The following is a 17,280-nucleotide window of genomic DNA, read 5'->3' as shown; positions in this document are numbered from 1 at the left end:
ATTTTCACAACTGTTGTACATACCAGTTTAATGTTCTGTTAATATAACATACAGCATATGGGCAACTAAGGAAAAAATACATTTGTCTTGTAAGTAAAGCTCCATCCCAGGCAGGCATGGATTTTAGAGCCTCTCCAATTCCACATTCTGGGCAAGTCTTACACACTCACTGATTTTTACAGCAATTCTGAGCAGGTGACACCTACTGCAGCAGAGAGTCAATGACGGCTCCTGGCTTTGCTGAACGTTTTCTGTTTGGAGAGCAGAAAGGAAAGGGGAAAAACAACACCACACACACATCATTATGCTGTCTAGGAAAGACAGGGACCAGACACAGTCAAAACTACACAGTGCTACTCTTCCACGAGTGTTTGTCAAAACCAGCCAGACAAAAACAACCATGGAAACCATGCTGAAGTCTCCCCCAACAGCACATTCCTCTCCAGTAATAACAGTACATGTACTGTCGAGGTGTCAGACGTTAAACTGAACCACAGAACACAGCAAAAACAAAGCAAGAAGCCAGAGAGGGGAATGCAGAGAAATGGTTAGCTGAAAAAAATCCCTAGACAAGCTTTTCTGGACAAGATTTTACCACAGTAAATAGATTTCAGCTTGGTTCTGCATCACAAGGACTTTATACTGTGCAAAGGCTTAGTGCTTGGTCTCCTCACTGTTAGAGGGCAGAGGGTAGGTTTGCATGCACAGACTCAAGCCTTCCCATGGGTAAATCCCCCTTATACATAGATACTCCAAAGCTCTTCACCTTCTACCCGTCTTGGGCCTGGATCTTCCTTTTGAAGTCCTTGGCCTCTCCAGCTTCATCAGAGATTGCCTCAAGCTTTCTTCAGTGTAAGCTAAGTAAACATGGGAAAGGTCCACTTCAAAGGGCTACAAACCAGAAAAAGAACACACCACAAACCAAATCAGAATCATACACTGACCAGTGGTGCTTTTATAACACCAGAAAAACTCAGCTCTCAGAGAAAACTGAGCTGGGGAGGGTTGCCTGTGAGCATGCATGGTAGCACAGGCAGAGCTCAGGCCTGTGCTGTTGGATATGAGGTCAGAAAGGGTCACTCACATCTTTTTCTTTCTTATCCAGCACAGGAGTCTGTTTCCTCATATTGTTTCCTGTGTATGCAACGCATTTCTTAAAGAAAGAAAGGTCTGTTAGTAAAGCCACTGCACACAGTAAAACTGACCAGAGCTTTATCAGTGTTCTGAGGGCTTGATCAAACACCTCAGGAGCTCGTGGTGGCATCAGCTCAGACATGAGCTGGTCAGCCAGCTTACCAGCTGCCACTCGCCAATGTCTTCGTTCCAGTGAACGTAGTTTTCAATCATTTCCTAGAAAGAAATGGCAACAGTGATTGTAAGAGACAATCACAGACTCACGGGGTGGGAAGGGACCTCCAGAGATCAAGTCCAACCCCCTGCCAAAGCAGGGTCCCTAGAACAGGGCACACAGGTCAGTGTCCAGATGGGGCTGGAATCTCTCCAGAGAAGGAGACTCCACACCCCCTGGGCAGCCTGTCCCAGGGCTCTGGCACCCTCACCAGGAAGAAGTTCTTCCCCAGATTGGTGGGGAACTCCCTGTGCTCCAACCTGAGGCCATCGCCCCTTGTCCTATCCCCACAGACACTGAGAAGAGGCTGCCCATGGCCCCCTGTGTCCCACACTTGAGACTCACACAAACTACACTCAGATGCATTTTCTAGAACATACATCCCTGAAGCCCTACACAAGCTGCTTAAAAACCAGCCTGGAATTGCTGAGACTGTCTTTACTGGGATGGCCAAACCACGTTCACATCCCCCATTTACACTCAGAATGCTACAGAAGAGCAAATACCACTCCCACGTTGTACACCCTGGAGCTCCCACTACAGCCCAGGTTTCCCATTGTGCCAGCACACTGGGACAGCAGTGAACACAGCGTAACACTGAAAAAATCCAAAATATGAGGAGAAGTAGCTTTTCCATTTATTTAATTTTCTCTTAAGGAACATGCACCCTGTTTAAGCTTATCAATTCTCTGAATGCTGAGGTCACAAAGAAAACAAGAGGTGAGGAGCTCCAAGTTCAGTCCTGCTGCTTTCCACCAGTACCAGACATCAGGAAGCAGAACTTGAAGCACAGGTTGGAAGAGAGAGGTTTGGAATAGACCCAGCACACGGGCACCCAGAGAACAGACCAGTTACATCCATGAATCCTGTCAGGGCAGTGGAGGTGGGGAGAAGGTCTCCCCTCAGCCTCCTCTTCTCCAGGCTGAACACCCCCAGCTCCCTCAGTCGCTCCTCAGAGGATTTGCCCTCCAGCCCCTTCCCCAGCCTGGTTGCCCTTCTCTGGACTCGCTCCAGGACCTCCATGTCCTTCTTGGAGTGAGGGGCCCAGAACTGGACCCAGCACTCGAGCTGCAGCCTCACCAGTGCCCAGCCACACGGGGCCTCACAGCACTACACACCAACTCGCGTGCGCTACAGCTTAGCGGATGAGCATCCATCAGTTCACCAGCACCACATCAGGAAGGGAGAAGGCACAGCATTCCTTCTGTTGGACAGCAGCAGAGCCAGAGAGCTGAGCACACCCAGCACTGCCCAGCATCAGTGCTCCCTCTTTACCTGGTAGTCCTGAGGAATGAAGTTGTCTATGATCAGCATCTGAAGACGAAGCTCCCTGCTCAGCTGCCGAATGTTCTCCAGCAATCCCTCAATCTCCCTCTGGTGCTCTTGTTGCAGATCTGCCATCTAAAAACAAACCAGAGAGGCATCAGACCTGGCTTAAGACACAACCATCTAAAAAAAGAACAGCCTTCTGCTTATAGAAGGTGTTTGGGAAACGAAAGCAAGCTCTGGTTATAAGTGCTAGAATATTTATCTCCGAGTAAACCCTCTGAAACCTTCCAGTTCAGAGACAGCTGAAAACAGCATTAAATTTTGAGTCACACAAATGAAACTGGCCTGCTGCCAATCCAAGTTCTGCACCAGCTAAGAGCGGATGAAGAGCCTGCAGACAAGTTCTATTCCTTGCAAGGTTTCAAGGAAAGCCTCTGATCCCAGGGGCAAGATGCTCTTTTCCTGAAGGGGGAACTCTAGGAACCAGCCAAAGGATATGCTGATCCAGTGTGACTGATCAAGAGACAGCAAGAGCCACAGGCAGAAAGGACAGACAGGTAAGGGCAGAGGAGCGTCTGGGCTGCTGCAAACAGCTTGTGTTTTCCTGGAAGCTCTGAGTCTCAGTCTCACACATACCCCCTTCTCAGCCTGGCTCGGAGGAAAGCTCTACAACACACCCCTGCGAAGCTCTGACACCAGACCTTTGAATCACACAAGCCAAACAGGCAGCACAAAGACACCTCTGAACATACAGTACTTTTTCCAGCCTTACCAAGCTGAGGGCTTACACTCCCCAGCTATAGTCCCTCACACAATCCCAGGCTGAGGACTCCAAACACTAACCTCTGATTTTGCAGCCATAAGCATGGTCCAAACTTTCTTCAGCTTCTTGGTTTTGCCCTGTGCTTCCTCCTGGAGGCTGGTGTACTTCTCCTCGATGTCCAAGCGCTCTTGCTGCGTGCGACATTCAGCAGAGACACCCACATGTTAACAGAGCCAAACACACTCTCTGCAGCAGTATGACCAAGGAGAAGCTACTCAAACAGAGCACAGGGCTTGCCAAGGGCACACAAGCCAGGCTTAGCCAGGCTGGCTCAGACCCACAGCACTGCCAGCACGTGGCCCCCAAAGCTGGGAGGTGCTGCCCCAGCTCACCCACCTGAGCAGGGCCAGGGCACACAGCATGGTGCACCCAGCCACTGCTCTGTTCAGCCAGCTACAGCACTCAGCCCCACCTCCTTCTCCTCCAGCTCCTTGCGAAGCTGTTCTGCTCTTTTCCTGCGTTCTTCTAGCTCCATATTTGATTCTTCCAGAAGCTTCTCTTGCTCTTCTGCTTTTGCCAGCAAGTCCACTCCTCCCACGATCACCTTCTTCTCCAAGGCAGACAGTTTCTCCAGGAGGGACTGGTGCTCTTGTCTAGAGAGACAGGTAAGTGTGAGGCTTCCTACCCTGCAGTGTGCGCAGGGCAGCAGGTCCAGCTCAGCTTCACGGGGCTGGAAAAACTTGTCTTGCTGCCAGGGGTTGAAGCAGGGGTGAGGCAGTGCAAGCCAATGCAGGGAGTTCCCCGAGCCCACTGCCTGCTCCCAAGCACAGCCAGACCTGCAGAGAAGTCTCTCCTGCTGCCAAGTCCCCCCATGAGGCAGCAAGGATGTTACCAGGCTACCCAAGGCAGCCCCTGCAAGGGCTCTGCCAGCACACTGATGCCCTGAGGCAGCTGTGGAACTGGAAGTGTGTGAACCAAGATCAAGGCAAGGCAGTTGAGATGCAAACCAGGAACACTGGCTGCTGCTGGAGCCGCCTCTGAGAGCAGGACTGTCCTATTTACATGGGCCAGTGCAATCTCAGCAGCTTTTTATCTCCAGAGTGGAGAACCCCTACTCCCAAAAACAACATGCTTGTGAGTGTGCTGCAGGAAACCTGGTGGTTAAGAGCTGCTGCCTACAGCCATACTGCTACTCTCAGGTAGGGTTCATTTGTTCCTAGGCTACCTTGCACAACTAAAGTTAAGAAAAGAAAAAAGCTGCTAAAGGATAAAATTTGCCTCTTCTACCTGCTCTAAGCTCTAGATACAGAGTAAGTGCCTCTTTCACTTTGAGGATAGCAAAAGTTGGTGTTCACTGCACTCAAAGTTGGACAGGCACTTCACCATGTGTCTCCAGATATCCATAACCCACACAACCACACTAACTGCTCAGAACAGGGCACTCACTGAGCTTTCAGCAAGTCTTTCTCTCTCTTCTCCAGCTCAGCTCTGGCTTTATTTCTTTCTTCTTCTTCCATATCAAGCTTAGTTTCAAGAGCTTTTCTTTCCTCTTCAATCTTTGCTTGCATCTCTACCATCTTATCAGGGGAAACTTTCTTCTTGCCTTAGAAAGAGGTAGGGAAAACAATTAGTTCACAGAAATATAAGATAATCTCTGTATAAGCATTTTCTCTCAGTTCAGATCCAATGCTTGCATTTAACAGAAATTTAATTAGGTGTCAGCTCCAATTTGGGTGCTGCTCAGTCTTTAAAACCCAGTTTCAACATGGAGCAGTTGTCCCCTGTTCCTACAGAGAGGGAACACTATGTAACTACTCCTGTAACATAATACACCCAAACCAGAAAGCCAAGGGAGAACACTTGGAGCAGGACCACTGCCTGAAGAGAAGCTGCAAACACTGATGTTCTAGTTAGGCCACCTGAGAACACAAGACTACCTCGACCTACAGCTGCAAGAGCCAAGCTACCTGGACTCACACACTCCAAATCCAGAATCACACCCCCACCACAGCCCCTGGTCACTGCCCTCCTTACACACTTACCTATAACAAAGTGAGCACACAGCTGTTTTCAGAGCACACTGCTATGAAAACACAGACTAGAGGAATTTGGAGCAGCCTACGAACAGAAGCAGGTGACCTTTCTGGTGGTGTTTGATCTACATGACAGTGACTGCCCACTGATCTGAAAGTGCCCCTGACTGCTGAGAGTTATCACCTGCACCTCTCCAAAGCAGCTACTGCTGCAGCACCCCAGGTTCACTGCCCAGGGTTACAAAGGAAGCAGCCAGAGCAGCTCAGAACTCTCACCTGGACAGACTGGTCCCAGGCACCTCTGCCAGTGTGAAACAAGGTGTGAGGCTGTGGCTTGTGGCAGCCACTCCAAGTCACCTTTCACTGCAATGCCAGGAGTGCCCTAGCCAGGTGAGCACTTGGGGGTTATATGAAGTGCGAGCACCCCAAATCTCCCAAAAACCCTCAATCCCCCTTTATCCACTACAAGCAAATCCTTCATCATCTTGTTTTGCTCTTCTCCAGACACAAAGAAACCCCAACACACAACCCTACAATCCAGATGCCCGGAAACTAAAGCATCAGCTGTCCAGAGACTGCTTCACAGGGACACAATGCCTACAGTCAGAACATGCTCAAGCAAGCTGTTGCTCCATTAAAGGCTCCCCCTTCTCTCTGGTCTTCAGGGCATTCAGCTTTATTTATACACACCAGTGACCTCTAGGCAGAAAGACAAAATGCACTGTGTTTGTAAACACACATGGCCATGAGCAGGTACCTGCACACAGGTTTGGTCACACTCCAGAGAATATAATCAGTTTTGTGACAAGGTAAAGACTTGAGCAAGCCACAGCTTAGTTTCCATCTGCTGAACCTGGGAACCAGATAATAAACACTTCTATCTGGATCTGCGGTGAAAATAACTCTAATTAGTCTTTGATTAAGCAGCTTTCTGAAAGTGCTACACAGAGATGATTATATCTGGCTTATCTCTTTTTATAAAGGCTTTGCACTCTTGGTGCACTGCACTCTGGATTCTCAGTTAAGGAAAAGGTGAACTAAGCCAAGCTGCAAGACCCCATCACAAGCTCCACAACCGTGTTATAAGGAGGTAGAAATCAGTTACACCAACCTGCTTGATCTTGTGTTAAGAGGAAGTAGAAAGCAAGTCGCAGAGAGGCAGCATGAGCATGAAAAGGAGAAAGAAAGAAAAGAAATTACTGCTTTGATCATTCTGGACAAAGACCATCAGCATCAGAACAAGCACTGATTTCCTACACATGTTCCTAGGGTGGAAAACACAGGATAATCATCACTAGGAACCTCCATTAGAGCCAACGTTAATGAACAGGATTTTATGCTAAAGCAGAGACAGGTTCTGCACTTCAGAGTGCTTTGCATATCCAGGAGAGTCTTCAGCTCAGCCTTGTGTTCCTCTGCCCATTCAGAGCAATGCAGTAAGTGTCAGGTCAGGAGCCTGCTGCAAAGATCATGCCCTAAGAAACCACTACAGGGACAGGGCTCTTCCTCATCAGGGACTTAATGCTTCCCCCCCTCCAGGTGGCCAGTTCTGCTAGGTTACCTGCACAACATGAGCAGACATAAGACTCACTTGAAGCTTTCACCCAGTTTCCAAGCCAATTCTTTGCAAGAGACACGACAGTTGCACACAGGGAGTCTCAGCACAAGATTCCTCCAGTTAATTACACGGGCATATTAGTAGGTTAATTTGCAGTAACTGATGCTTCCATAGAGGTATATAGCCAGTTTTGTTTGTTCAAGCAAGTGCAGCAAAAAAGGCAGGACAGGAGAAGGGTAATGAAAGACACCACATGCAACAGGGTCACACTTTAGGACAGTTAATATCCCAAGCCACAGAGAGCCACTCAATCGCCCAGTGGAACTCACACAACAGAGCTGCTCGTCTCCAAACTGGCAGGAGATGGACTCATCCACCCACTGCCACATCAGCAGTTGGCTATTAACTGTCCTCACCCAAATAAAATACTCAGGTTTCAAGCAAGCTTTAAAAAAGAGCAAGTTTGAAGCAAGCAGATTCCAAGCCTACCATCGTATGAGGCAGCAAAGGTCTCCCTCAGGCTGTGACCCTTCTCAACCTGCTACCTCACTGTCTGAGCTGATGCCTTCTGCTAACAGAACACTGCTGGTGTGACTGAACTCTACAGCAATACTTCCCAGACTCTCTCCACAGAAGAAGGAGAGTGGACTGTGTTTATAGGGGTTAAGCACAACAGCAGCTCAAGTCCCTACAAGCCAAGCCCTGAGATGCAATTTATGTCTTCAGTCATTAAGTGATTGTGGGGCTTTTACAGGCACAGAATCCTCTCCAACCAGGAGTGGGACAGACTTTCCTCACTGCTAACCCAAACCCTAGATCCCTTGTTCCTCTGAACTAAATCCCACAGTGATCCCAGAGCTTAACACCACAGGGCAGTTAAAGTATATGGTACAGCCAAGTAAATAAAGTATATGGCAGTTAAAGTATATGGTATAGCCAAGTATCTGCCAAAATCAAGTTAAACCAGTAAGTGTTACCATGTCTTCTTTGCCATATAAACCTCGTGGCATTTGATCGTTGGCTGCTCCATCCCCTTCCCTCCAAAAGCAGTTGTGAGAAGGCAGAGTCCAACATAGCACAGCACAACCCACTTCACCTCTCCAGCTGCCCTTTTTATGAACTCACTGTAGCAAATCCCATTTAAAGAGTTAGCTTGGGGTTCTTCCTGATAGTTCAGAGGGAGCATTTAGCACAGAAGTTAAACTGGTTTCAACTTAATATTTTTCAGTTGTCTTTAAATCTTGCCCAAGATTTAAATTGCTTCCTACCCTCCCACACACCTGGCTGACACAGCACACATTGAGCAACTGTTTCAAGCGTGGAAGCAGCAAAGGAAAGGCATGCTTTAGCAGTGTTAGGAGTTCAGGTTTATCTTTCCAACAGGCACAGCAGGGGAGAGCACAGCACTGGTTGCAAAATGGAGTGTGCAGATTATGGAAAGGCCAAAGCTTAAAGGACTTAAGAGCTCCCACTCACTAGTGAAGGACTTATCCAGAGGTTTCTCTATGACAGAGCATGTGGAGTCTGAACTACTGCTGCTGCTACTGCCTGGAAAACAGAAATGCGTCCCACAGAAAGACCCAGAGAGGAAGAAACATGCAGATGGGAAGTTAGTTCTAAAGGAAAGAACCCCAGAAGGGCCAGCAACCTTGTTCAAAGAGGCACAAGTTCCCATGAGGAAGCGTTTGCTCGGATCCCTCCCAGAGTCAGCTTGCAAAGCCACCGTTTCCCAGCACAGAATAGCATGCTCCAAAAGACACCTCACTTAAAACCCATCTTAACCAGCCTACAGCTTGAAACAACATGCCAAGGCAGCTTCCATTTCAAGCAACAACAGCACAGGAAACCAGATCACAGTGGAGAGGGCTGTGGGTATCTGCAGGAGCAGAGGATTCAGTGGCCAGGAGGCCTTTCCAGTCTGATGCACGTGGCAATCTGCACCTTCCCTCTGGAAAGCTGAACCAGCTTGCACAGGGACAGTTACTGTGCCTGCTCCTGCTGAGCAGCACCCTTACTTAGGGACCTTAGAGCAGCTTGTTTGGAAGCTGAGTCAGTTATCTGCCCCCTACTCCTTTCAATCTTTTGAAAGTGGTTCCCTCTTGGGAGGAGATTTGAGCAGGACTTGGTTCTTGATAGACACAGTGTCAATCTTTTTGCCTCTAGAAATTACCAGAAGGTTGAAAGTGAGGTTTTTACAGCTATCAAAGGCACAACAAAGGTAACTTACAGCTCTACTTGGACAGCCAGCAAAATGAAGAGAGTGCATCTAGAGCAGGACGCTTAAACAGGAATCTTTTAACAGATTTGGGTGCTTCAGGACAGGAAGGCAGTCTGAATGTCAAAATTAGTTTAGAGCAGCTAAAAGTTGAGGTGTAGCAGTGGGCTTGACTTCTCTGCTCCCCATGAAGAAACATCAGAGGTTCCAGGGGCATACCTGGAAGCTACAACATCCCATGGGACAACCCCCCATTTAACTGAACATCCATGGGACAGTTCAACAACACCCCTTGGAGTTTTGAGGAGTTTAAGACCAGTGTAGCACAAAGTCAAGTCGCCATGGGATTTCCCGCAAGCAAGGAACGTGCACCTCTCCCTCAGCTTTTCAGCTTCCACAAAGGCACCCAAAGAGCAAGCTTTTCTCCTCTGGACACAACAGAAAAGTTACTGAACATCCGTAAGAGCTGAATCCTTTGCCTAAACCACAGCCAGAATTCCCCTCCAACCATTCCCACTGTCATAAAAACCTCATCTGCCTACCAACTCATCTCCAGTGCCTTCTCCCTCCCACCTGCACACAGGGACAAGCCACACACAGCTACTGTGGGAGGACACTACCACAAGCACAACTACCCAAGTGGAAGCAGATACTACAGGTTCAGAGCTGTCCCTCTACAGAGGCATCAAACAGGTTCGTTTCTAGGAGAGGCATGATAATTGCAGCAGCAGTAGGGCAGCTCTAGACCTCCACTCTCCCCCCACCTGGCTTTGGCTACGCTCTGACACCAGCTCCTGGCTAAGAGGAGGTTGGTGACACTGACAGGAGGCTCCTGCCTTACCCCGCCGTTTCTTCCGCTTCTCCCCGTCCTCTCCGATCTCCCCATCCTCATCTTCATCCTCCTCTTCAGAATCGCTGCTCTCGGAGCCAGAAATCTCTTCCCCTAGAAGAGAAGAGTGTGCTTTTTGTTATGCTTCCCTTCACCTCCTACCAGCTCCTTATCTGCAGGCATCAGTCATCCAAACACAGCAGTGCCCAACCTCAGCCGATGAGCACCTGCAGAAGCGAGGAGCTGCTGAGCAGCTTGCCATGGCTCAGGAAACTGAAGGGAAAAAATCAAGATAAGCAATTTAATGCTCTGAGGTCGTGTGTGTGTGTGTGTGTGTGTGTGTGTGTGTGTGTGTGTGTGTGTGTTAAAGCTCAAGTGGGTGCTTTTCACAGGAACTAACACCTTGGGAGTGCAAGGATGCTCTGAGCTATGGTTTCCCTAGCAGGGTCTCCCCACACCTTCTCTCCCATCTCAGAGGAGAAAACAGTCAGATGAGTATAGTTCACATAGATCTGCTACTTAATCTGGCACCCATATACAGGAAGCTGGATGGCTGTTAATTGAATGGTTGTTAATTGAGAAAATGGCCAGTTTCCCACGTTTATCATCACACCAGGCTCAGGTGGTGAGCTTGGGAACCAAACTGAACAGAATCCAGGATTTCACACCCTGGCCTCTCAGTAGCCAACACAAGGCTGTTTGTTCTGCTGCTTAAGAGTCTAAACTTTAAGAAGCCACTCTCAGCTCACCAGAGGTAAAACAGCAACACCCAGCTCCCAACCCCTGAAGAGTTACTGAGCATCTCCTGCCTCTCCTGAACAGGGCAGACCCCAAACAGCAAGTCATGCTTGGGTTATTGCTGCAGCTGTCCTGTGAGCCAAGGCAGTAAGCATCCATCTGGCAAGGCCCTTTGATGCTGACAGACTAAGAGTGTCACAAGGCCATGAAATTACAGCACTTAAAGCAGCTTCTTATTTCTCTGTGCATTGTTTGCTAGTCTGCCCCACTTCTAGCTCCACAAATTGTTTATTTCCCCCCCTCCCTTAAAAATAAGGCATCCCTCCTCCCCCACCAATGAAAGCATTTCACCCTTTGTTAGGCACATAAACTCCCTCTGCCCATCCCAACCCGGGCCAGGAGCCACAGCCACCCCAGTGCTCAGTGCCACCTAGTGGGTACAGCCTGGGGACACGGGCTGGAGGAAGGGCACCCTCACCTTCTTCCAGTTTTTTCTTAAGCTCCTCGATTTCTTTCTGAAACTGGCGCAGCAAAGCATCCTTGGGATCCTCATTAATCCTGGCCTTGTTCTTGATGTTCTTGGCTCGGTTTGCATACCTGAGGGTGCTGATGGTCTCGTCGTAGTTATAGTCTGCTGGACCAATGTTTGCACACTGTGACACAGAGGAGGACAGTGTCAGAGCCCACAGCACTTCAGGGACTCATCCTCATCTCTGTCAGTCTCACACTGCTACCCTTCCCAAGCTTTCCTTCTACACCAAAGCTGCTTTTGGCTGCCCAAGCACAGCTCCTATTTGATCTCATGCATGGGTGCACACTGTGCTCAGACCCTGCTCAGACCCTCCTCTGCACAGGGCAAGGAGGAAGACAGGAAAAACACCCACATACATGTTCTCTGAGCTACAACAGCTCTGAGCTCAAGAGGTAAACACCAGGCTGCTCTCACAGAAGAGTCCCTGTGCTCCCCCTGTAAAAACACCCCTTGACAGAGAGGGCAGCTCTCTACTTACCATCATGGTTTTAGAGTTGCCCCCCAGGGAGTCCTGAAGGAGCCGGGTAAGCTTGGAGTTGCGGTAGGGCACGTGGGTGCTCTTCCCATCCACCAGCGCGGAGATGACGTTCCCCAGCGTGGAGAGAGAGAGGTTGATCTTGGTAGCTTCCTTCAGCCTCTGTCCTGTGGCTCCAGTTTTCGCCTGTCTTTCAGAACCCTGGAAAGAACCAGAAGCTGCAACAGACCCTCCAACACATCCAGAAAGCATCAACTACATCTGAAGTCTCACTGGCAGCCATCAGCCAGCTCCTCTGTTACAGAGCCTGGCTAAGTATCTCAGACACTAATGAAGTGAAGCAGGTCTTAACCACAGCTTTCAGTGCCAGCAAACTCAGGGATGCTCAAAGCAATACAGCTGGGAAAAGAGGTTTTTATCCCCATAAACAAAAACTTCATGAGAAGCAAGCCAGCAGTTATGAGGCATCTCAGCAAGAGCTGCTAAGCACCATCCCCAGCCTCTCCTATCAGTGGATCGAGGGAGAAAAGCAACACTACAATTACTTTAAAGGTTCATAGAGCAACATGAGCATACATCATGTAACTGAAGTTAATGTTCAGACACTGAATGCCTGTAGTCTCCCCTTCCCTGCATCTTCTCCAAGGAAAGGTAGTCCAGTGTGAACTTGATGCTAAAGACACATTTCACCAGCACAGTTACATGCAGGGAACCTGCAAGTGATTATCTGTGTGGTCACAACCCTCTAAAAAAGCTGCTTGTGGAGATCCAGCCCTGCTGTCCAGACAGCTCTCTCCAATGTAGTTTATCCATTTAATTATTAATTTATATAAACAAGAGAGCCCTTTACACTGGGACAGACTCCACTACAAGCTCTTCCCGGTACACCTCTGACTTAAGACCCTGGTTGAACGTGTCACAAGTCAAGCATCAAACAGAAGACAGGCTTTATCCATGAAGCACAGGCCAGGCCCTCTGCTGTGCCTTCAGCAGCATGTACACAAGCAGCAGTGCCCAGCACATGTCACAGCAGAGCTGGCTGCTCCTACTTACAGCCAGGTCGACGAGGTGAAGCTTGCCCATGCGCACGTGCATGTTGCCATCAACGCCCTTCTCGCTGCACTCAATGGTGATGGTGAAGATGGCGTGTGAGCGCGAGCTGTGCTCGTTCATGTTTGTGGCACCCACAGAACCTTTTAAGAGAGGAAAAGCACAGGCTCCTGTGACACTCCTACTGCTCTCAAAGGAGCCCTACCCCCACCTCTTTACCCAGCCCTTCCAGAGGATGGAAGGGCGATGCTCAGACCTAGCAGTTCACTATTCTTGGGCACTGAAGTTGCAGCACATCTCTGATTAGGCTAGCAGAAGCACTACAGCTGTAGCTCTAAGCCAACCATTAACTCCCATCCCAAGAGCAGCAGTTCTCACCTGTTTAAGACTACAAAGATCAGAAGCTTAAGACACTCTCAGACGACCCCTGGAAACAACTGTATGTTGAGAAATAAGGACCCAGCAATCCAAACCAAGAGCAGCAGCAGTCAGAACTTTAGGTCATGAAAGGATCTGAGCTTAACTAAAAAGTCTTCCAGAAAACATAAACCACCTCCCACTCACAGCACAGGGCTGGTTGTTCATCTTGAGCAGGGCTGATGAGGGAGAAGAACCAAGAGACACACCAGCAGTTCTGACAATGCTGACAGCACTCACTTTGCTGTTTCCCTCACTGGCACCAGCCAGTGCAGGAGACAGAGCCTGTTCCACACAAAAGGGGTTTGGGAAGGGATACCCTTTTTGCTCTGCTCAGCTGAACAATCTTTCAGTCCATCACCAGGACGAAGATCTCTCAGTACAGTCTCATAACCAGACTCTGCACTGCCAGAGCTACAAACCTGCCCACAGCAAGGCTACGTACGGTTCTTGTGGCCCAGAGTCATGATTCTGTCCATGTCATCTGCATTGTTCACAACATAAGCTGAAAGGTCTTTGATATAAACTCCTACATCAGGTCTCTCTTTAACCTAAGAGAGAAATAGTTTAGATGGAGCTTCCTTAGGAGATCCCTGGCAGCCAGTTCCAATGGTACTGTAACAGTACAATGATTTACTTTTCCAGGCTCTGGTTGGCACATAAACCACTCTGAATCAGAGCAGGTAAGGGATAACTACTCATGCAGGATAGCATTACACTGGTTTCCTCTGGTGGCAAATAGCAACTTCAGATCAGTCTCTAATTCCTAGAAAGACTGTTGGGGGTAGATCTGACTCAGACTGAGCAGCCAGGTCCTCACTGTGCAACTGACCCAGCAGAAAACATTGCGAGGCATCAGCAGTGACACCCAGCTACTGCACCTCAGAGGAACATGCTGAGGAGCCCGACCTCCCACTTCCCTTCAAGTGCTTCCCTGGCCTTTAAAACACAGTATTGCTCATGGATTCAAACACACACCACGTCCAGACCAGCAGACTCACCTCTAGTCTCTGTGTCTGGTCCTTTCCTAGCAGGTCCCGCACTTCTTCATTGTAAATTTCCAGGTAGGACACGCGGACTAAAAACCTGGAGAGAAGCATCAGGGCAGCTCCCTCAGCAAGGCATTTACTGAAGTCCAACACACAGAATCACAGAGCACAAAGAACACACAGAGATACACTAACACAATCCTACTACCCACCAGGAACTCTCCAAGCAGGAGTCCTTCAGCCAGGGCCAGAGGTACCCTGTCAGTTGCTACTATCAGGGTCAAGCTGCTACTACAGATGGACACACAAAAGAGAGAAGGTGTTTACCTTGTGTCCCCCTCTGCCTTGGCAATGTGACCAAATATATGTGCAAAGGAGTTGGGAATGATGCCTCTAAGCTCAGGAACTGCTCGGACCCCTTCCATGGTGAAGGTTTTGCCTGTTCCAGTCTGCCCATATGCAAAAATTGTACCTGAAGGATAAGAAAATAGATGAACAAGCTCTAAGCAGCTGCTAATTGTGGTTTTACTGATAGCACAGAACACTCGAGAGTTGAAATTTTCCACCCCCTCTAGCAGATTGGAGCAGCAGGAATGCTGGACAGGCACAGCAAACAGGGCTGAGGCACTGTTTTACCCAGCCTGCAAGAGTTCCAAGAGAGAGTCAGCTTGTTTTCCCTCTGCAGAGCGATTAAAGTACAACTGCTAGTACACTTAGGTCTCACACACAAATAATTAAGGCAAGCCCAATTAATAACATGGTCAATTAGAGAAAGATCATTATAAACCAACTGCAAAACCAACCACTGTCAGTGCTCTAAGCCACAGCAGAAACAGCATGAGGCTTCTACAACACAGGCCACACAGCACAAGCCCAGCTCTGAGGCTGCAGATGCAGCTACAGCTGTGCCTGGGTAGTCAGCCTGCACAAGGCAACAACCAGTAAAGTAACTGAGATCCTAGACTCTGGTACTCCAGAAAAATTTGGGGGGTTTAAGTTTAGCCTAGCACTGCTGAAAACTCAAGTTCTGATTGTCAGGGCATTGACATTACAACTCATCTTTCCCCAGCTGTCATCAGCTGATACCTGGGTGTGTTAGCACAGGAGCTTATCAGGCACTCCACAAACCTCCAAAAACCTTTAGAGCACGTGGTTATGGAAAACAATCATCTGTTTCCCTATAGCATCTGCTTTCCTTTACATGCAGAAGAGACACACACACAAATCATGGTTACGCTCTTCCCAGCTGTAGGAAGCAGCAGATGATCTGTGTGGTAGGGCAGATGTGTTTAACTAGTCATCTTAGTTCAAAGCAGCAGAGTTTAGAGCAGGAAACACAGCAGTCACAGGCACGAGCCTGGTATGCATACCTAGGTACTGCAGGGCCATGGCAGCTGCCTGAAATTGCACAGTGAAGAGCTGCTGAGAATTCTGACAGTGAGATAAAGACATTTATCTTTTGCAAACAGAAGATACAGAATAAAAACACACAGCTAGCTGACCTCAGCTGAGTCTTGTTCATCACCAGTCTCCCACTGTCACTGATCACAGTCAGTACAGCCACAGCTCCTCAGAGCAGCAAGTACCTTCGGGGGGTTTTATACATCTGAGGCCAGGACAGGAACAGCACAGGGCTGCAGCCCTCCCAAGGCACAGCTCCCTTCAAGGGCATCAGCAGGAACTCTACAGAGAGCAGGAGATGGGTTTAAAACCAAAGACTCACCATTGTACCCTTCCAGGACAGAGTCAATAATAGGTCTTGCAGTTAAATTATAGACATCCAGCTGTTTGCTCTCCGGTCCAAACACCGTGTCAAACGTAAACGTCTTGGGAGGCTCGTTGGAGGAGTCTGTTTTATGCACAGTTATAGTCCCTCTCATCTCATCCACGTTGACTGCCATCTTGTAGCCTGTAGCCTTCTCTCTCTCATTGAGAGGCCGGCACCGAACCACCACCTTGACATTGTCGCAGCTCTCTGGCTTGTCCAGCTTCTCAGGCTTGTTGATCTATAATTATTTTAAAAAGCAAGAACCATGCAGGCTGTAAGAGCATTAACATGCCTGTCTGCTGCAGCACAAACAGGAACCAGCTCAAGCAAATGCAGACACCTCCACAGGACCACGAACTTGGGGGCACGACCGAAGCTGAGAGAATAACACATGCTTAACCAACACAAGCTTCTTGTGTGCTCAGATGGAAACAGACCAAGGAAAATGTGAGAATTTCCTGTTCAAGATCATCTGTGGATTTCTTCCATCAGCAATTCCACCCTCAGAAGCATTTGCAGGAAGAAGGGATAGTAATTCCCCCCACTAGCACTGACAGCATGCTCTCAGGGGAGCACACGAGTCTCAAAGCTCAGAGATGACAAGCAGGTACCAGGGAGCGCTGGCTGGAGGGAATTCACTGGAGTCACAAGCCCCAGCACACCCGCTGGGCTTTGGATAGAATCATCCAGAAAGCTCAAACACCCACCCTTTCGTTTCACAAAGCCACTAAACACGAGGCTGAAAGCACTGCTGATTAACCTGGTGTCACACTTTATTCACAGATAAATAAATCCAAGCCCCAGCTTACCCTGCCCGGCCTAAGACACGGCCCCTGGGCCCTGGCAACTCGCTGACGTCCAGCACAGCAGCTCTGGCAGTGGATGAAGCCATTAAAGCCACGGAAGCCGGAGCTAAGGCTGCTATCCTGGACAACGACGAGGAACAGGCCCCACTCCCAGCGCCTCTCCCCCCCGGTTCCCCGCAGGCCTCAGCGGAGGCCAGGGCCGGCTCCTGCCCAGCCGCCTCATCACGGCCCCACGGCCTTACTCGACCCCCGGAGCCGCCAGGGTCTCCGGGCCCCGCGAGTCGCGACAGCCACGGGCCGAGGAAAGCGGGGCCGAAGCGGGGCCCCAGCCGGACCCCGGCTCCCAGCAGACACCCGCGCCCCTCCCGCGCCCGGCCAGCGCCGCTCGCCTCACGGGCGGGGCGCGCCGTGCCCGCGCGGCATCCCGGGGCAGGCCGCCCCGGAGAGGCGAGGTGAGGTGAGGCGCGGCCTCCGCCCCTCACCGGCGAGG

At 49.5% G+C, this 17,280-nt stretch overlaps 1 protein-coding gene across 1 annotated transcript; it reads right to left on the bottom strand.

Annotated features, from left to right (window-relative positions):
* Positions 1 to 202: 202 nt before the first annotated feature.
* KIF3A (kinesin family member 3A) lies at positions 203 to 16,544 on the bottom strand (the record flags this gene model as incomplete). Its single annotated transcript, XM_084268707.1, has 18 exons — positions 203 to 251; positions 767 to 891; positions 1,085 to 1,153; positions 1,297 to 1,350; positions 2,624 to 2,749; positions 3,461 to 3,571; positions 3,853 to 4,033; positions 4,827 to 4,983; positions 8,448 to 8,519; positions 10,028 to 10,129; positions 11,232 to 11,406; positions 11,764 to 11,961; positions 12,814 to 12,953; positions 13,673 to 13,778; positions 14,229 to 14,313; positions 14,544 to 14,688; positions 15,940 to 16,222; positions 16,530 to 16,544. The coding sequence occupies 18 exons, from the start codon at positions 16,542 to 16,544 to the stop codon at positions 203 to 205; spliced, it is 2,193 nt and encodes a 730-aa protein (XP_084124833.1).
* Between the last annotated feature and the right edge of the window lie 736 nt (positions 16,545 to 17,280).

The sequence above is a fragment of the Gallinula chloropus genome, assembly GCF_964237585.1.
Source record: "Gallinula chloropus genome assembly, chromosome: 10".
NCBI lineage: Eukaryota > Metazoa > Chordata > Aves > Gruiformes > Rallidae > Gallinula > Gallinula chloropus.
The sequence above is the reverse complement of the archived record's forward strand: the minus strand, read 5'-3'. Positions and strand labels throughout refer to the sequence as shown.